The sequence below is a fragment of the Nanorana parkeri genome, unplaced genomic scaffold (genome assembly GCF_000935625.1).
Source record: "Nanorana parkeri isolate BGI_ZX_2015 unplaced genomic scaffold, ASM93562v1 scaffold410, whole genome shotgun sequence".
Lineage (NCBI taxonomy): Eukaryota > Metazoa > Chordata > Amphibia > Anura > Dicroglossidae > Nanorana > Nanorana parkeri.
In genome coordinates this window covers 902,042-924,315 of record NW_017306678.1, presented here as the reverse complement: position 1 = coordinate 924,315, position 22,274 = coordinate 902,042, and the positions used below count along the sequence as shown (strand labels likewise).

Sequence of the window (22,274 nt, the reverse complement as noted above, 5' to 3'; positions counted from 1 at the left end):
TACATCACATCCTTCTACACAGGCTGTCTCTGTCCTTCAGTCGTGTACTCCTCTATCCAGCAAGCACCTCCAAGACATTTATCAGCTGTATCAGGCAGATGTGACGCACAAGTCCTCCAATTGGCCAGGGAAGAGATATGATCTGTGTGGCCATCAAATTAAGGAAGTGGAGGCTGAGATTCAACTCAGTGTACAACATCAGCTCCCTACTCAGGCAGACAGTCTGCTCCAGCCAATCGCCAGAGCCCTCCCAGCTACTAACTTCTGATCTGATGCCAAGGCTTTCCTACACTCAGTACCACCAACCATCCCGAGGAGAGCAGCGACCAGGAGGGACAGTCCGCCGCAGACCGACTAGCAATATGTTTTCATAGAACTACTACTGGTACCTTCACATCCACCACATCATCGGATCTACACGCCTGCTTCTCAGTCCGCTTCTTACTTGTTGCTTTAGCCGGAGGAGAAAGCCCAGCATGGAATACACAGCTTCTCCCAAACCTCAGCTCTCCTCCAGGGCGAACGCCTTCTCTATAGCCGCTCTTATGTCCAGCAGTACAGGCAAGGACAAGGAGACATCGGAGAGTACAATAAAACCACTGGGTGAGTAGCCTGGCTTACAGGGGAAGTAGACTGGGACTCGGATATTCTCTCTATTATAAAATCTACAGAAAGTGGACTTACAACTGTCCCTAGGTCTCTCTCTCCCCCCACTCTCTCTCTCTATTATAAAATCTACAGAAAGTGGACTTACAACTGTCCCTAGGTCTCTCTCTCCCCCCACTCTCTCTCTCTATTATAAAATCTACAGAAAGTGGACTTACAACTGTCTAGGTCACTCTCTCTAATAATAACATCACACAAAACTCTCTCTCTCTATCTCTCTTACATACAGAAACTGGACTTACAACTGTCCCTAGGTCTCTCTCTCTCTCTCTCTCTCTCTCTCTCATATTAAATTTGACATACAGAAAGTGGACGTACAGCGGTCTCTTGATAGATAGATAGATAGATAGATAGATAGATAGATAGATAGATAGATAGATAGATACGTTCCCCTTGTTCTGTATCTCCCACAAAGATTTAAAAAAACATATTCCTACAATAAATAAGTATATATTGACATTTCACCAATATGCTACTGATGAAGACAATTCTGTAGGTGTGTGGATATGCATTTCTGCATAGATGTGTACATACTTTATTTAACATAAAATACGTACAAGTTTTAAGCGTTATGTTTTTTTATACTGTAAGGGTTGATCTACTGAAGGAGTAGAAGGCTAAAGGAGTAAAGACTTAGCAGAAGTGAATGTTCACTAAAGTAAGGAGAAGCTGTGTTCTTTTTATTCCTCCAGCCATGCGCTAGGGAATGTTCTGTCCTTTTTTTCTATTTTATCTCCCTCCTATGTGAGTGTGCATTTAAAGCAAACTCAGGTTGTTTGCTAGCATTCACTTTGCAAAGTGATCAGCCTCTACTTCTTTAGCAATAGTACATAAACCTCAATGTGTTAGGTGTAGGGTCTCTACTGGCAATACTACCGAGGTTTCATTCACTTTCTTGCTAGGTGTACGCTTTCCCCTATCAGTGCTCAGATAATATAGAAGCCATGTACTATATGGCGTAGGCTGATAGTGATCACAAGGCAGCCATTTAGAAATGTGGAGAAAAAAGTGGAGCTGTTGATCATAGAAACCAATATAGTGTCATCTGCTTGTCCTGGAAAAGTGAAGAAAGGAGTAAAAATTTGTAATCGGTCGCTGAAAAAATAAAGTGACTACATTTTAAACAGACCAGTTCACTTTAAAAAGACAATGGGGTCCAGGGACTGCTTTTAACTCCCCCGATGTTTATGCATTTTAAGCGCATACAGCCAGGTATACAAATGATCCCTTTAACATCCGAAACGCTGTAGCTTTCATAAGTAAGTCTAACAGCCTAGCTGTGTTTAATATGAATCATGGAAACATAATTTCGTTATAGCTGAAACTTATGTGTGCATAGTTATATACAGAACAATGATCAGCGCTCGCTAATATACGGGTAATCTAAGGTTTTACATTCCCCTGTATGGGAGAACTTCTAACTGGAAGGGTCCGGATTGTTCAATTCGTCTTCTGTATAATCAGACCGAACTGACTGCCCTTGGCTCCATACCTGACAGGCTCACATTTACAGAAGCCACAAAGTCACAATTATATTTAAATTATGTCATGATACAAAGAAAGACGATGATATCCCGGCTGAGACAGCTATACTGATATTTATACTGAAAATTATAGACGCGATTGTGTGAATTGCTGCAGTTTTTTTAACATTGAACTATACCAAATGTCTTTCTTTCATTCATTCCTTATAATAATATACTCTATACTCATTCTGCAGTGGTTTTATTTATTAATACAAATGCAACATTTATTCCGGAACATTCAACACTATTCTAAATAACAGTGTTTGTTCCTCTTTATATCATATAATAATATACTCTATAAACTATACATTCTGCGATGCTACTTATAAATCAAATTCCCCAGATAGCACTGGTTCTAATTCAATCAACATAATTCCAAATAACAGAATTCATATCAAATAATCTTATACTCCATGTTCCTTCTGCAATGCTTTTGTTAATTATTACAAACGTAATAATTAACATTGATAACATTGATTCGGAAACATTCGACAATGTTTTAAGCAAATTGTATGTTTTCAGTGATTAGTACAAAGACCCGGATTGCACTGGTTCTGATACATTTCACACTATAGTTTTAAATAATAATATTCTCCTTTTTAAATCAAATAATATTAAATTCCATGCACATTCTGCAATGTTTTTACTAATTACAATATCCAATCAACACTCAATATTAGTACCCCTCTGCATGTTAAATAATAATTTTCCATTCTCATTTTGCAATATTTTTATTAATAAAATACCCAGATAAAGCTGGTTCCAATACATTAAAATACTGTTATAAATAATAATATCCCCACATACATTATATTATAGCTTTGTCAACTACTCTTTTCCTAGATATTCGTTTGCAAAAAATACAGAAGTTGCTTTAAAACACCTATTAGTATCCAAGTAAGAGGAAAAAATGAATTACCCAGTCTGATATTCTGTTCCTTGAACCAAATACACGTAGAGAAAATGTTATTTTGTAACATTAATTATTATATGTCTGAAGACAATCAATTGAGAAGAACTGCACTTCCTAGAAAGATTCATTTCCATCCTACAAATATGTAACTGTCCTGTTTGTTTTGTTTAAAATGTATAAAGGTGATTATGGGCAAATTCATGTGTACAAGACCACAATGGAGAAAAATATTGTATTCTGGTAATAGTATGGGGTAATACATGTAATGATCGTATTCGGTATATGAATTTCTTATTTTATTACATAATGCCTTTATTTATTTTTAACATTGACATGCAGCCATTTCTACGGTGGACACCTTTGTATGCATGTAAGTCCACATCCACATCTTTTAACTGTGGAGAAAACTATCAAGAAGGCATGAAATAAAAAGGGGAATTCAAATATTGTATACTATCATTACATGTGTTAACTACAAGCCATTTCCAGAATACAATATTGTTAGTGATAGGTGCTCCCTTCAAAGGACTTTTTTTTATATAAGATTACCTGATATTAGTGCAGTTAACATAAAATGTAGAGGCATGGCATTTTTTTTTATAGATCATTAGGTTTCTGTAATGTAACAATTTTCAGGTTACTGTAAGCAGCTCTTTATATCTGTGTCTGTGTTTCTATATTCAAATGTCTCCTTAAAAGTTCAATAGTGCTCAGTACCGTGACTGGGAAAGGCTGTTATGTTTGTAAGTTTTTCTAGCTCTTAAGTCCTGAACTACATCCTAAAAATATGTACTTTAACCATTTACCAATGTTTTATTTTCTGACAGCAAAATAGATAGGGTTGCAATATTTATCTTTCACAAAAATAATATTAAGCTGTCGTATCCTGAGAAATCTTTATATAAATTGTGTCTATAATATTTACCGAAATATCTAATACACAGTGTTTTCATATACTTATTTTCATATACTCATTTTATAATTTATTATCTAATTAAATAAATATTAGCTGATATTAATTAAACATTGTATAGTTAATTGAGCTTCCTTTCCTTTTCTTTCTTTCTTTCTTTCTTTCTTTTTAAAACACACACAGCCTAACAGTCTAGTTTTTATATTCCCAAGCTTACTGCATTTAGGAAAAATAGGTTACACTTATCTACATCAAACCATCTGATGCTTTTACTGTGGATCCCTTATGAAAATAATCTATTTTTAATGTCCCATAATATTTGTTATTAAGAGAAATCTATCATTATATTAGCTCTATGTACTTGACATAACCGCTGGCACACCATGCAAGTGCTATTAGCACATAGAAAGTCTAAGGAAGGCACCAGGGAAATTTTGCAGTCTTAGGGTAAATCTGCACCATTCAGCTTATTTCATATGTGCTTCATACTTATTCTTTCAGGGATAAAAATAAGTCCCTTGGCATTCCAAACTTTCTACACCAATTGCAGCTATATATACTTTGACAGCACCACCATCCGGTCTGTTTTTTTTAAGACAGTCACTCTCATTCATTTAAAAAAAATATCCAAATCTTGTGCAGTAACTCAGAGCAACCAATCAGAATTTGCCTTGCATTGGTCTGCTTTCAACAAAGATAATGATAATTCTGCGCCTGAGAATGAGTATTTTAGAATAAATAATTCATCATCTATGGCCATTTATTACATCATCTTTTAAAATCTTGGATTTCACTGGTGGTGGCGTTGGCTTTGCTTGTTCTGTGCTTGTCTGCTAATTTACAGCACAGGGAAGATGAATGCTTTTCACTTTACTGCTTTGATTGAGCTTGTGCATCATCCACTCCAATGTTACTGATTGATTACCTATGCTTGCCTTGGGCATCCAGGAATATTACGAAGAAGCTCATATTTTTTTTGCATTCCCCTACATGTGATTGGGTGTTATAAAAGAACATGTATTCACTTCATCAAGAGTAGAAGTCACATAATTAGTAAATCAACCTCTAAATACATAGCTGAGTAGCATAAGCACTATGCAAACAACAGGGAGTTTTATTGTGAAAATGAACCTCACCTTTAGCTATCCTTTTCTGAGAAATAATTAAATATTTCAGATTTTTGTATTTTCCCCCATATTCATATAGTATATTGGCAACACTTGCATATAATATTTGAATTAGGGATTATGCTGGTACAATATTATTCCAGCCTTTATACAATACCCATCTGAAGGGATACTTTCTGATCCACTTTCATACATATCTCTCCATGACTTGAATGGAATAGACACTAATGCACAGCTTTTATCTTTCTCATCACCAGCCCAGTATATTCAATTGCTTTTAAATGAGAGACATTTTCCAGGTCTGCTGCTTTGTGTCCTTGTTAGTTCAGTTACTGATACTTTTTTTTTCTTTCTGTGTGTTAGAACAATTTGTCGAGAAGTCATCCTGTGTTCCTCTGAGTGACATATCCAGCGTGGACCCTCATGGGGATTTCAGCAGTAGCAGTCCTGCCTCTCTGTGTACAGAACCTCTTATCCCTACCACTCCAATCATCCCCAGCGAGGAGATGGCTAAGATTTCCTGCAGCCTGGAGACCAAGGAACTATGGGATAAGTTCCATGACCTAGGGACGGAAATGATCATTACCAAGTCTGGCAGGTAAATTAACTTTCCTAAAGTACAGGAAATGTCACACGCAGACAGCCAAGCATGCATTTTATATAATACAGACAAGTCAATGTATTGTATCATCTTCTACATTCAAGTAAACATCTCTGTGTATATCTTTCAAACTCTTTTCTTTGCTTCATAGCACACATTATGACATAATGGAACGAGCATCGAAAACAGTGGAATGCATTTAATGGGTGCCCCAAAGGATCAGCATATATTCTTTGAGGCCCAGCACATGAACAATATAGCAATAAAAATGACACTACATCCATTACACATAATATGTTACTGACATGATGTTCTGGGTCTATGTATTACCTAAGAAAGAAAATTGAAAAAACACTAAAAATGTATTTCCAGGAAACTCAAGGCAATCATTTCTGGAAAGCTAAAGACTAATCCCTACCACCAACTGAGTTAAAAGCTTTACCTACTTTTGTAGCTATATACCTCCATTAGTGAAGGGATCTGTAAAAATGAAAACATACCTGGCCTTAAACAGTAAAGATCTTTCAAATACAATATATTACGCAATGCAATGTTGGGGGGTTAAAAATGTTCTGACACCTCTACAGTTATGTTACTAATTTACACCCATGAATGCTCAGCTCTTGAGACATAATGCCATTTGATGGCTAATTTTAAAATGACAGTTAGCCAATCACAATCCTTCCTGAATAATTTACAGTCAATTTGTATCATTGTTCAGGAGGCAGACCGGATAAAAATGTATACAGAACAAATGTTATTTTTTTTCTGTATTTATACAGCGATGACATATTCCATGGTATTTTACAGAGTATATAGAACTATTTTCATAAAAAACTAAATAACAAACAATACCCCATAAATATAAGTTTATGGAGTGTTGTTTGTAAAGGACTACATTTAAAAGGAAAGAAGCGCATGATAAAACATTCACATAGTTAGTGAGATTGATAAAAGTACCAAAGTCCCTTAAATTCAACCAACAGAAAAAATTAACAAATAAATAAGTTGAAAACCTCCATATACAGAACCCTATTTCCACAGCTGATCCAGAGGAAGGCATAACGCATGGTCCAATTTGCTCCGACAGGGGAAAAATCTTTCCTGATCCCTTAAGTCAATTGGATATTCCCTGGATCAACAGCCTCTGGTGTTATTACTTATAAATGATAATAGCCAGCTGTGCATTTATTAGGGATGCATCCAGCTTTCATTTAAACAATCAACTGAGCTAGCTAGAACTAGTTCCTGTGGGATTCTATTCTATACTTATACAGCTCTTACTGTGAAGAAGCCATTCCGTGTGTGGAGGTTAAACCTCTTTTCCACCAGACACAAAAAGAGCCCCCCATCCTTTGCAATGACTTTAAACTGAATACATTTTCCACTTATTCATGTTCACTATATGGACCATTCATATATTTATTTGAAAAATGTTCTTAGCTTGGTTAAGTTGTTACAGGCAATGCTGTTTTAAAAAAAAGGGTTTTTTGAACATTATGGGGTCTATTCACTAAGCTGCCGAAGCTGTTTGGGTTATTCTTAAAGATGCCGAACAGCAGTGAGTGAATAGCCGAATGCCGCTCAGTGGCATTCGGCTCGGCTGTTCTGCTCGGTCCCTCAGAGCCAAGGTCAATGCATTCCAATGGGCAAAAAATTATTATTATTTTTTTTTTTCTATTCTGACACGGAGCCGTGAAAGAGAAAAAAAAAAGAAAAATCAGTGTTTCTCTCCTGGGCGGCCGGGAGCGGGAGACTCCCAGAGCGCCCGGGTGAGTTTTTTTGTTTGTTTTACGACGGCAGCAGAACCGCCGGCCAATAGAAAACTATTGGGCGGAGCTAGCTGCCATTGCTAGCTCCGCACAATTGTTTTATATTATTTTTTTTGTTCTGCTCGGTCTCTCTGAGACCGAGCAGAACAGCCGAGCCGAATGCCGCTAAGAATAGACCGAACAGCAGCGAGTAGCCTGCCGGAGGTTCGGCTTAGTCGAACTCCTCCTGCACTTCGGGTCAACTGAACATGCTGAGCATGTTCGGCTGACCCGAAGCCACGTGAAGCCACCTGATGTACGGCTGATTTCAGCCGTACCAGCCTGAAGTGAATAGCCGAACAGCGTTCGGCTCACTTTACTTCAGGTCAGTCTTTCACTCGGCTGCCTACGGCAGCTTAGTGAATAGACCCCCTATTTGTTTTATCCTATCCTGACAAACATCAAAGTGATATCTTGAACTGGGGATAGATAATCATTCTGTAGTTCTTGGATAAGAACTGAGAGGACTAATGCTTCTCCTTGGAATTTCTGACATGAACAGGTATTTTGTTGCAATTATCGAACAGATATAAATGCTTTTAATAGTATATTTAACAGCAAATTAGAGAATTTGGTTGCTAGGGTTCAAGCAGGCCTGACTCTTCACTTGCCCATGTACAAGAGTGAAGAAACAAGTTGCCATGTGTGCCCTACTGTCATCATGTCTGCAGTAGATCCTGGTGCTTTATAGGCTCATTTAAAAACAGGCAGAAACAATATCTCCCCACCCAAAGTTCTTTGGTAGATATCAAAATTGTATGGTTGGAAAAATCCTACCTGGCTAGTAGACTATTCCCTCTTATCTAGTGACCTGGGTAATCTCCTGTGGTCTAGGGTCAACCATCAATATCACCATAGCTTTGTCAACACTGGTTACAATATTTAATTGTAGTTCTTAAAGACTGTAGATGGACACATCTCACCTTCATTGGAACTTGCTCAATGCATTGTGGAGCCTCAGGCATATGGAACATAGGTTCTAAAATCCTACAATATTCACACTGGAAAAAATGACTTGAGTGCAAGTTTGCATTCTGTGTAAATGTCATGTTTGCACTTTTGAATTTCCCACCGGCTCCGCCCCCCGCTGTGACGGCCGAAAACAAAACTGAAAGCCGAATGCCGGCATCGGCCGGACGCACACAGCAGAGGACACCGCGGGCTCGCAGGGACAAGGAAAGTTACACTTTCGCGCAATCCCAAGTGTGGCTCGGGGTTACCGTTCTTGGTACTGAAAATTCACCCCGAGCCACACTCGGGAATACCGCCAGGGTGGTTAGGCAGACTTAGAGGGTCTGTATAGGTTTGTTGTCAAGGTGGCAGCCTTCCCAACTTTAAAGTGGTCATAAATGGGTAGTTCTCTACTGATAACATTGGTGTTGAATAGTCTGCTTGGAGTGATGGCTACTTTACAAAACACACAGGGACCGTGGTGAACAAAAGTAGCCACCCTCCAGAAGGAAGGACAGTGTCAGCACCAATTCAGAGATGATTTGAGAATCTACAGCTGAGTGATACACAAATAAAATACGTATTTGTTAATAGTTAAGGTACTTAAATGCATTTTTTGTGTCACATTAAACTTAGACAGCACTATCAGGGAATGTTAAATAGCAGCAAAAACTGGGAAACTTGAATCTGGGAATTACTGATGTACTTATTTCTGAAATACATCCCTGTGTTGAAGCAGAATTTGACCAACTATTGTGAGAAATGTAGCAAGGAAACATAGTTGCCTCATTTACCAAATAAATATAATAATATGTAGTTTATAATGTTTCAGTAAGAAGTTAGCAAGAAGATAATCAGGTGCCCTTTGGCATCATATGATTGTCATCCAATTCAGTTGATGTTGGCCAGATCTATGGACCATATCTAGGGACACCTTCAAACATGAGTAGGTATTTCTGGCCAACCTGTCTAAGAAGAAAAGCCGATCATCCAGGCTGGATCTAACCGGCCAAATGTGAATGTTCTGCTAACATAATTCCTGGCTTAGGAGTTTCCACTGAGATCTGGCTTTTCTGAATAGGACGTTCCAGAAAGTTTTAGGGTGTAAAAATATTTTGGAAGTTTCTCAATATAAAAATAAAACTTACTAAATCATTTCAAAATCAAACGCTTTGCATATTAACTTTTGCAAGACAGAATAACAGTTAGTACAAAGTTCTCCACTTTTTATGCAAAGGCACATGCTATTGTCAAAAGCAAAGTATATTATTACAGCATTGACCTTAAAGTAATCTATGAGACATTTAAATTTTTACATGATTTCACTTTAACATCTTTATTATTGTATTACATACAGAGATTTTTAGATTATCCTGTATAGGCAGGGCAGAATATTAAGAACACTGTACTGAGCAGTACTACAAAGCTGGTAGCAGAGCCTGAGTTTGCAATGAGCAAATATGAATGCCCCATGAACATATAGAACTGCAAATTGTATTTATATACAAAATTGTTAAAACAAATTTATATAAACATTAACACTAGGCTAGTACATTCATTTTCATCCAAATTCACATTTGGACGAACATCGGCAAATTGCCGAATGGGAAAATAAAGTATCTGAATTTTTGATAACAAAAATTCAGATACACCCTCAATTTAGTTTGAATGTCAATCGAAATTAACTGATACGCTCTTAAGCGTGAGAATCCCCCCTCCCTCCAAATTTATACCAGACCCTTGAGGTATGCTATGAATTTTAGGGGGGACCCCATGCCGAAAAAAAATTCCCCCCAAACATTTCTTACCAGACCCTTAATCCAAGCAGCTCCTGTCTAAACCAGCCGTAGTATGTGTATGTATGCATGTGAGATAGGGACCATGAATTATAAGCTCCTTTAGGGCAGGGACTGATGTAAATGTCCATTATGTAAAAAGATGCATAAATTGTTGTCGATATATAAAAACCTGTAATAAAGTGCAGATGTTAAAATCATTGCTGGGTCTGTGATTGGCTCACCTTTGAAGCTTTGTACCCACATGGGCTCAGAATAAGGAGATAACAATGAACTCTCAGCATGAACCTTTTTGCTTGGGAAAAAGTCTAAACTTGACATTAGTCTTATGATTAATACATTATTACTGGGTGGTCAAAAGTGGGTTTTAGTGTTATCAGCACTACAAAAATTGTATATTTTTATAATCTTTACATGTATGTGTACATTTGGCCATAGGCAGTTTTAACTGACATCTGCAGCTCAGCTTATGGCTAAAACAGTTTCCTTCTCCACATTGCTTTTCAAACTGACACCACAGTTGAAAATCAGAACCTTTCCAGCACGATGGATAATCACTAGTTCCTAAACTTACATAGTGAGGTAATGGTTTCTGAGTTTGAAAGAGCTGCACTGAAATTATGGGTGTGATTATCAATAAGCTTTACTCCTGAAGTAATGTCTTATCTGTGCAGCTTTTGGGAAATACACACACACGCACATATATATAGAGAGAGAGCAAATTGCCATACATTTCCTAGATTTGGGACATATTTACAAAAGAGTATACTGCTATTTATTTGTTATATTCATTGGCACACTTGAGGAGATTGTATCAGGGTGTGGCTTATCATGTTATAACCGCTCTGTGCATGAGGGATGATCAATCCATACAGGAGTCATGTGCCCTGATTCATCAAACTGCAATGGCACTTAGGGCATGATAAAATGATGTACAATAATATTGACAGAGAAGCCACTTTACCATGTCTTTTGTGTACTTTGTGGTTCCTGAAGCCTAATAAATCACGGCCATGATCTGCATAGCAAGTGATCAAACAGGTTTGCAAATATAATGTTTATTTTATTCATCTCCAACTACCCCTTCTTCTTTAGAGGTGACAAATAGAACTCTAAGTGAACTGTTTACATTTATTAATGTATATACAGTATATATACACTCTGTAAATGTTCATGCTATGCGAACGGATTCACAAAATGAATGTTCTTAATAGGGATGCACCAATACCGATACAAGCATCGGTATCGGCGGCGATACAGAGTATTTGCATGAGTACTCGTACTCGTGCAAATACTCCGATACATAAAACGAGTACCTGTGCCGCATCCGCCATCTTCAGGGACCCGAATCCGCCGCACACAGGACCTCCATCGCGTCTTCAATGAAGCAAGATGGCCGTGACCTCCTCTGTCATCTGCTCCATTCTGACCTCTTCTCCCGCTGATTGGCCGATTAGATGATTGACAGGCTTCCTCACCAGTCAGGAGTGACTGGTGAGGAAGCCTGTCATCATCCAATCGGCCAATCAGCGGGAGAAGAGGTCAGAATAGAGCAGATGTCACAGCCTAGTCATCTGCTCCATTCTGATCTCTTCTCCCGCTGATTGGCCGATTGGATGATTGACAGGCTTCCTCACCAGTCAGGAGTGACTGGTGAGGAAGCCTGTCATCATCCAATCGGCCAATCAGCGGGAGAAGAGGTCAGAATGGAGCAGATGACTAGGCTGTGACACGGAGTGGCTGAAGCAGACGGAGAAGACGACACAGCAGGTTAGTACTGACACACCTCATGGGGCTGGGCACAAAAATGCTGTTTACCGGCATATATTATTTAAAAAAAAGAAAATAACTATGTAGATATTGCTAACTAAGGCTTGTATCCCCCTAGTGGTCAAAATAGATGAGCACATGTCCAGACTGCAGACCAGAACACAGTGTGGCACAGCTATATCCAATTCTGCATACCTGGCTTTATATTATAAGAAAATGTAATAATAATATAAAGCCAGTTATACAGAATTGGCTGTAGCTGTGCCACACTGTGTTCTGGTCTGCAGTCTGGACATGTGCTCATCTATTTTGACCACTAGGGGGATACAAGCCTTAGTTAGCAATGGCATGATAAATATTAATTTCATTATTCAATGTCTTTTTTTAATATTATAAATGTTATAATATTTAAAAAAAGACATTGAATAATGAAATGAATATTTATCATGCCATTGCTAACTAAGGCTTATATCCCCCTAGAGGGGAAAATAGATTATCACACGTCCAGACTCCAGAACAGTGTATTATTGTATAGTGTGGAACAGCTGTATCCAATTCTGCATACCTGGCTTTATATTATAAAGTTCTTATAATATAAAGCCAGGTATGCAGAATTGGATATAGCTGTGCCACACTACAGAGTGTTCATGTTCTTCATAATATTAAGAAACTGACCTAAAATCATGATTTTGTATTGCTTTAGAAAAAATGTGACCTGTCCCTTTAAGAAAAAGTATCGGTAATTGGTATCGGCGAGTACTTGAAAAAAAGTATCGGTACTCGTACTCGGCCTTAAAAAAGTGGTATCGGTGCATCCCTAGTTTTTAGTATATTTTCTTGATAATTCCAATGTAATTTTGAGGGTCATCATTTAATACTGTATTATGGCCACTAGATGGAGCTGATGAGCATATGAAATAGATATGTCTTTCCTATGCTCCTCAGCTCTATTTAGGGGTCATAATGAGGTATTTTACATATAGTAAATTGGACATTTAAATTGGAAAGAAAATGTATTAAGAACATTAATTTTGGCCTCCATTTACACAGAATAAACATTCATGGATTTCACAGGGTAAATGGCTCTGCAAATTGTTCATTATTACACCACTAAGAGAGGGTTTGGTAGCAGTGGCGTAACAATAGCCATAGTAGCCCATGCATCTGCTATGGGGTCTGGGGATGGAAGGGGGCCCCATTAAGGATTGCTGAAGTTACTGATCTCACTGACACTGTACTCCATGTTACAATTCCAATCAAGAAGAGCTGTCATCAGTTGTACAGGAGGAAACGGCTCTCCTGTCACCTGACTTGAATGCCATTGACAGTAGGGATGTCACCAATGGGCCCCATCAAAATTTTGCTATGGCCCCCATGATCTACAGTTACACCCCTATTTGGTAGCAACTTCTTTTATTAGTGTGGGCTCTATCGAATACCATATTTTACTACAATTATGTTTCTCTCTTTATAAAAAAGCCATGGCCTGCATAAATTATTTTTTAACTATTATTTAATAATAAGTGTATTTTGTGATCATTTTTCTAGGAGAATGTTTCCTACCATCCGGGTTTCATTCTCTGGAGTTGATCCAGATGCCAAATACATTGTTCTAATGGACATCGTACCAGTGGACAACAAAAGGTACAGATATGCCTATCACAGATCTTCATGGCTGGTGGCTGGAAAAGCAGATCCTCCTCTACCTGCTCGGTAAGTTGTTACACTAAAATAATTATAAGAATTATTTAAAATCAAGTTTGGAAAGGTTTACTGTGACTGATAAAATGCAAGAAACTATTATGTGTATTAAATCCTTACCCCAGCCAAAACATTTAATTTGGTTTTGCACAAAGCAGGGAAGGATTTGAACATTTTTACTTACAGCTCTATTGGGGAGATTTCCCAATCCTTACTGTTAGGATAGAGTGCAATGAGAAATCTCTCCAACAGGGACAAAGGCAAAAAAACAAAAACACATTTTTGGTAGAGTAAGGAAGGAAATCCTGACAATGTTATTATTACTGCCTGTGCCTTTCTTTCCCAGGTGGCAAAAGCACCTCTTTCCCATTTCTTGTATGGACATCACAGGGACAGGAAGTGAGAAGTGAAAGAAACTGTCCCCAATCTGGTCACAGGCAGAAATAAAAAGCTTAAGTCTTCTCCGCTTTCTCTTAAAATAAAAAATATGGCTGGCGAGAGCTTCCCTGCGTCCCTAGCACAGTGACAAGAGCTGTCTCCCGATCACTGTTTATGACTGGGAGCCAAGAACAGGCTCCTGATTATGTGATCACTCTGATTGGTTGCCACAGTGATCTCATGATCCCTTTGTAAATCAGATTAGGAGATTTTCAAAAAGAAAACATTACAATAGGGGTAGTTTTGTTAAGGATACTGGTGGGTTAAATTATGGCTCTTTGTCTACAGTGGAAAGGTTTGCCTTTTTATGGTAGGAAGGTCTTACACCTTCCACTCGTCCTCTGTAGTGTAAAATAGATGAAGTAGGAGACCTTCTTCCCCATATCTACCTGCATCTACACAAAGCTGATTTATCATTCAGCACTAACATGGGTGCTTTTGCATTAGTAGGACATGGAACCTTGGTCAACATTACTGCCTATACACAAAGTGATCAAAATAGCAGATTATAATCTAACAGAGACCCTTTGTCTCTTTTTGTCCGGCCCACTGGCACATACATCTTCTGCAAGCCATAGCCCAGGGCAGTTCGGCAATCGGTGCATGTCCGGACCTAATTCTTCTTTAGTCTTTGGTTGCTAGGACTGCTGGCATCCACCAATGACATCAGGGGTTCTCCTCCTATGCAGCCATTGGTTGCTACGACCACTGGGTGGTCCTAACAACTAGTGACAAATGTCTTCCACCCCCAGCTACTCCTCTGTCCTCCTTATCCGTCCTCATCCTGTGGCTACACCTCCCAGGTCCCACCTGTGGCCTGTAAAGAAAAAAAAATGGTATGTGCCACATACTATGTGGGCACAATTTGGGCACTACAAGACTTCATTTAGGGCCCTTTGCCATGCGTTAATCAGTTCAGCCCCTTACAGAAGTCCCAGTTCCTTATGTGGCCCCTCGAGAAAATTAATTGCCCACCCCTCATCTAACTTGACAAAATTCTCTTGGTGGGTTTATGCCTCCCTAAAGCTGGGCATACACCAGTTGAATTTCATTCGAAAAAAATCTTTTTGGGAACATTTGTTCAATTTTCTAATAAATAAAACAAGTGGGTATCTCCCAGAACACGTTATCCCACATTCATCATCGGACACTTGTAAAGCCCCATTATCGCTTTGTTTTTTCAAGTTTCTAATAGTTAATGGAGTCAAATAAACAATCATTTTTATAACTGTATATGATGAGAAAAAAAATCGAAGAAGCAGGAAGGAAAATCACTGACTTAAAAAGTACTGAAACCAGTAGTTCACCAGGTAGCTAGCATTTGCAGAAGGAAGTCAGCAATGTCAGCCCCAGTATTTCTCTCATCACAGGTTTACTTTAGGAATTCTTGTTGAAAATCCTATGTTTCAGAACTGATGTACCAGTCTGTGGCTATTGCTGCTACAGTGTAACCAAAGGAGCTAAAAAAACAGAAAGTCTGCCATTATTATAATCCTAAATGAATGCAGATAAAATTGTCATGCAGTTAAAACAATTTCTGGTCTTAGAAAAGATATATTACACAGATTAAGCCTCTAAGAATTGGAATAATGCTATCAAAATAGTAGAATTGCGCAATAATATATGATAAAGATTTACTTTAACATAAACAGCAGACATTTCATGGTAATTATATTTTAAAAGCACTTAGAGCACAAGCCTTTATGGCTTATTAAAAGTTTGTTCTATGAAATATGCTGTTTTCACAATATCTCACTATGAATATATTGGCTGAAGAATATTTCAGCATGACTATGTTAAAACGGGGCTATAACATTTTCCAAACATAGGGAAGATACATAAACCTAACATATATAAACTGCAGTATAAGTTATGAGACACTCAAACTAGTTTATCTACTCTAAAGTCAAGTTACACATTTCAAATCTGTCATCAAAATTACTTATACTTGACCGTGTAAGGTCAATGCAGCAATTTAGTTTAATAGCAAAAGTCTTACCATTTTTTTTTTTACATATACCAGTGGATTACTATACTGTACTAACATGCTTTGCATTTTGTCTATACTAATTCATGATTTAATCTGGCCATACACCACGTTCGATTCCCATATCCATGATCCTAAATGGGGGAGTCTCTTCTGCTTGGCTATTGTATTCTAATTTCCGAACAGTTACTGCAGCTGATTTGCTTCAGCCACATTTTGGCCAAAAATGTTTGACCCAGCTCTTTTGACAAAATAAAGTTGAAGAATTGACTTTTGTTAAACAGCTCTGATCTGTGAAAAGGGGATGCCCAAAATGTTGCATATGCTACATTTTATATATTTTTTTTAAATTCAGATAAAATAAGTAATTGTTAATTCAATTTTCTAGAAATATGTTTATTTACTGCATGCAAAAGGGGTTTCAGTTATTCTTAAAAGTGAACTATTGCACAACCTTTTTTGGCCATAGCTTCTTTAGTGTCACAGAAGGACATTTACTAATGTCCTTCTGTGGCCCAAAACTCAGCATATAGCGGGCTATTGCCCACTATATACTGACAGTGCAAAGCCATGCTGAAGCCAGGATGGATCCCGAAAATAGTGTCGGGATCCACCCCGATGCCTCTCCATGTTGAATTTCATTCGAAAAAAATCTTTTTGGGAACATTTGTTCAATTTTCTAATAAATAAAACAAGTGGGTATCTCCCAGAACACGTTATCCCACATTCATCATCGGACACTTGTAAAGCCCCATTATCGCTTTGTTTTTTCAAGTTTCTAATAGTTAATGGAGTCAAATAAACAATCATTTTTATAACTGTATATGATGAGAAAAAAAATCGAAGAAGCAGGAAGGAAAATCACTGACTTAAAAAGTACTGAAACCAGTAGTTCACCAGGTAGCTAGCATTTGCAGAAGGAAGTCAGCAATGTCAGCCCCAGTATTTCTCTCATCACAGGTTTACTTTAGGAATTCTTGTTGAAAATCCTATGTTTCAGAACTGATGTACCAGTCTGTGGCTATTGCTGCTACAGTGTAACCAAAGGAGCTAAAAAAACAGAAAGTCTGCCATTATTATAATCCTAAATGAATGCAGATAAAATTGTCATGCAGTTAAAACAATTTCTGGTCTTAGAAAAGATATATTACACAGATTAAGCCTCTAAGAATTGGAATAATGCTATCAAAATAGTAGAATTGCGCAATAATATATGATAAAGATTTACTTTAACATAAACAGCAGACATTTCATGGTAATTATATTTTAAAAGCACTTAGAGCACAAGCCTTTATGGCTTATTAAAAGTTTGTTCTATGAAATATGCTGTTTTCACAATATCTCACTATGAATATATTGGCTGAAGAATATTTCAGCATGACTATGTTAAAACGGGGCTATAACATTTTCCAAACATAGGGAAGATACATAAACCTAACATATATAAACTGCAGTATAAGTTATGAGACACTCAAACTAGTTTATCTACTCTAAAGTCAAGTTACACATTTCAAATCTGTCATCAAAATTACTTATACTTGACCGTGTAAGGTCAATGCAGCAATTTAGTTTAATAGCAAAAGTCTTACCATTTTTTTTTTTACATATACCAGTGGATTACTATACTGTACTAACATGCTTTGCATTTTGTCTATACTAATTCATGATTTAATCTGGCCATACACCACGTTCGATTCCCATATCCATGATCCTAAATGGGGGAGTCTCTTCTGCTTGGCTATTGTATTCTAATTTCCGAACAGTTACTGCAGCTGATTTGCTTCAGCCACATTTTGGCCAAAAATGTTTGACCCAGCTCTTTTGACAAAATAAAGTTGAAGAATTGACTTTTGTTAAACAGCTCTGATCTGTGAAAAGGGGATGCCCAAAATGTTGCATATGCTACATTTTATATATTTTTTTTAAATTCAGATAAAATAAGTAATTGTTAATTCAATTTTCTAGAAATATGTTTATTTACTGCATGCAAAAGGGGTTTCAGTTATTCTTAAAAGTGAACTATTGCACAACCTTTTTTGGCCATAGCTTCTTTAGTGTCACAGAAGGACATTTACTAATGTCCTTCTGTGGCCCAAAACTCAGCATATAGCGGGCTATTGCCCACTATATACTGACAGTGCAAAGCCATGCTGAAGCCAGGATGGATCCCGAAAATAGTGTCGGGATCCACCCCGATGCCTCTCCAGAGGCAGAGTCAGCTGTGTCTAGTTTGACTATTTTTGAGTGTGGGGACGCACTGGGGTCCAAGTGTGCATTCTAGATTACTGGGCCCCCAGTGCGTCCCAGCACCTTATTAGGAGGAGTTGGCTACCTCCAGGTACACCTGCATGCAATTTATCGACTGCATTAATATGCTCACACTTGGAGAATCGTATACATAGAGTTAGGACGACACTTTGCAGAGGTGCCTTGGCACGGCGGTGTGGCTTCTACATATTTTTGGCCAAAAGTTTGTGCAACTAAAACCTCTGATTTTAACGCATACTGTTGACAGGGCAATTTGTTTGGTTGCAGGCTAGCTGGCAGGTGAAGCTTGGGATTTTTTGTGTTTTGTAGCGTCTGCCCCCTCCCCTGTCAGTCCCTCCTGTTAGCGCTGGAAGAACAGAGAGTGGGAAATCCCTGTGGGGAGCAGTGACTGACAGTCATCGGTCTCTGCAGGGAGACGATCAGAAACTGAGCAATCAGCGGTATGTGATTGCTCAGTTCTTGATCTATAGAGCAGACGTGTGACAGTTTCAATGGATAAGTGTATTTCACTCTCCCCATAATTCTCCTTTAAAATTCAAAAGAAATACATGTAAGGATGTGAAGCATTCAAAGATAAAAAGTAATACTATACTTGCAATAAAAGTGAAAATATGTGTTTATTAAAATTATTATTACTAAATAGCAAATGACTATTATTGACTATTTCTTGTTTATTTGAACAACTAGATTATATGTGCATCCTGATTCTCCATTCACTGGGGAGCAGCTACTGAAGCAAATGGTTTCTTTTGAGAAAGTCAAGCTCACAAACAATGAACTGGACCAGCATGGACATGTAAGTGTGTACATACTGATAGAAGGTCATATACAGTGCAGACACCAAAATAACACCAGCGCCATCCCAGAGGATTGCATTACTCACCCAACCACAAGTGCTTGGACAGATAAAAAATTGGAGAGGATAGAGGTATTCATGTGTGATATGATTAGAGGAAGACGCATGCAGAGCTTTTCAAGCAACAGAGATAGTAGCGTGTCTTGTTAATTGTCAAACATTCAGCACATATGTCTTTAGTATTTGTGGTGTTAACAGAGATTTAGGTACATATCTGTATATAGTTAATGTGCTGTGTTTTAAGTTTAGCTTTCCACACTGCTGACAAAAAAAATATTACACTTTTTTGGGAATTCCTGAACAGAACATAAAACATATATGCATACACACATTTATTGGTCTATTATTTGGGTATACTTTTGTTTTTATTATATTTTATTCTGTAAATTAGATTCCCGAACCACATATATGACACAGTTAATAATTACCCAATGTACCATATTGCTCTGTAAATCAATTCTGGCTAACCAAAACTATTCAAATGACATTGGCGCCTGAATACAAACATACAGTAAATCCGTATAGTGGGTTTGTAGGTAAGAGATTGTATTTTTTAGGAGCATAACTTAGAATGACTGAGCTCAGGCCACAGAATTCTAAATCACATCTTTCATTTTAAATAATAGGTCATGGCTCAATTTGACCATAATGTACTGATCTTCATAGCATCATCTTTCTTTTTCCATAGTAATCAACACATATTAGAAAAATCCCAAAGTCTAATGCACTTAGATACTTAATATACTTGCATTTGTGATATATGTCTTTAGAATTTTTTATATTTTTTTTTTCTAGTGTGATATTCCAACCTGCTTACTGTCCTTGTTCTCTCTTTTTCTATGCCAGTGGAAATAATTTTTATATCAGGCACCAGAGAGCTATGGTGCAAATTTTGAATAAGGCCCCTTCATATTTCATGTAAAAATCATATAGACTTGTGAAAAGTTTAGTAAGGCTAATTCATCTATTACAAGCTCAGCTAGGCAGGTAAAATAATGGTAATTAATTCTCCTCTACAGCTGATAGCTGTACCCTTTAAAACCTATGTAGGTATGCCCCAGCTGAGAATGTATTTATCTGAGACACCATGTTCATGCAATATAGTATGTGATTTACCATTCATTACCATGCATTTTCAGTTGCAACATTATGTGATTTTGAAGTTGTCTAAGCAATTAATTGAATGGGAAACTACAATTTTAAACCCCAAAATCTGCGGTATGCAGGATGTTTTCAAAATGTGCTGCAACCAATTGGTGAGGGGTGAACAAGTCACAATAACATAAAGAGAAATTAAAAGTACCATCTGGATTACTTGCACTACTGCATTGAATTGCATCTGGTGACCTTAGGCCTTTTACATAAGTACATCAAAAACAGCCACCCAGCCCATTAAAGTATTCATTACACTACAACTCAACACACATTACACTAAAAATTAAATTTAAAACTTTTCCACATTTAGCCTGTACAACTCCTCCGGCCACCACTTGTCTAATAGACCTGAACATAAGCTAGATTCCCTAAGCTCAAGTGTATTCCATATTCAATGAAAACCCCGGTTCAAATACGAGTCTGGACACAGTCTGAAAGGAATTTGCATGTTCCCCCTATTCTTGCGTGGCTTTTCTCTGGGTACTCCGGTTTGCTCCCACACTCCAAAGACATGCTGGTAGGTTAATTGGCTCCCGTCTAAATTGGCCCTGTATGCATGTGACATAGGGACCTTAGATTGCAAGCTTCTTCAGGGCAGGGACTGATGTGAATGTGCAGTATGTAAAGCGCTGGATAAATTGTCTATATAAATACCTGTAATACATAAATCACAGTTAACAGAAATGTCAACTATTCATTAGTACAATATTGTAAAATAAAAAAAAAAGGTAACATTGACAGTATTTTTTTTTTTAGATTATCCTGAATTCCATGCACAAGTACCAACCAAGGGTCCATATTATCAAGAAGAAGGACCACACTGCATCTCTGCTGAATTTGAAATCAGAAGAATTCAGGACATTCATCTTTCAGGAAACTGTTTTTACTGCTGTTACAGCCTACCAAAACCAACTGGTGAGTTCATCTTCATACAATGATGGGGAACTGCTTAAACTCGTAACAGATACAAAACTACTATGATTTCAAGACCAACTATTTTTTTTAAGCTAGCACTAAAATTAGCAAACAAAAGTAAACATTTTTACATAAAATTTTTTGCACAGCGCTCGTTTCAGCGCTCGTTTATTAGTAATGAAGTCTTGTCAAAGCATATTACAAATATCCAGGGGTGTAATGTATGAGTGTAGGAGGAAAAGCAAGCAAATTCCCGTGGATAGAAAACACCACTATTCATAAATCATTTGAATAAGTACATTTTCCGCCTTTTCACTTCTGTTGCTAAGGGTATGATTTAATTTACTTTTTCATTATTAGATAAAGGATAAACACATTACATTTTCAACAAACTATCTCATAATTTAGGATTTAAAGGTCAGGTTTCAATCTGAGTAGTCAAACCACTATGACAGAGTTGAAGTGCAGGTCAAATGAATGCTTAGAGATGTATTTTGATAGATATTTATATTTATTGCTGTCTGTGGGCCAAGCCATACATAGCCCATATTTTCAGCTTTTACAAACATATAAGGCCTATTATTTTTTAAATAAAAACAACAAAAAAATCTAAAAGTAACAATATGTAAAGCCTATTTTCAACTTGTACATCAAAAGCTTTAATAATCCATTTATCCTGTTTATATATTTTATGTTTATAATAAAAAATTGGATTGAAGTTTACACAAAATATTAAACAGAATTAACAAATTCATTTTTGGATTGCATTTATATTTCAAATATATATAAATGGATAGTCTGTCTCTATTCCAAAGTTTAAATACACTTAAAAACAATTAAAAAGTAAATATCTGCAATCAATTATGAATACACAAAAAAG

General features: G+C 37.2%; 1 protein-coding gene across 1 annotated transcript in view; it reads left to right on the top strand.

Annotated features, from left to right (window-relative positions):
• Nucleotides 1-476: 476 nt before the first annotated feature.
• The window catches only part of TBX20 (T-box 20), a 37,950-nt gene continuing 16,152 nt past the window's right edge, over nucleotides 477-22,274 (top strand). The window contains exons 1-5 of the mRNA XM_018559664.1: nucleotides 477-603; nucleotides 5,509-5,743; nucleotides 13,623-13,787; nucleotides 19,156-19,264; nucleotides 21,236-21,394. Of these exons, the coding sequence (XP_018415166.1) occupies nucleotides 477-603; nucleotides 5,509-5,743; nucleotides 13,623-13,787; nucleotides 19,156-19,264; nucleotides 21,236-21,394 (795 nt within the window). The remainder of the gene's footprint in view (nucleotides 604-5,508; nucleotides 5,744-13,622; nucleotides 13,788-19,155; nucleotides 19,265-21,235; nucleotides 21,395-22,274) is intronic.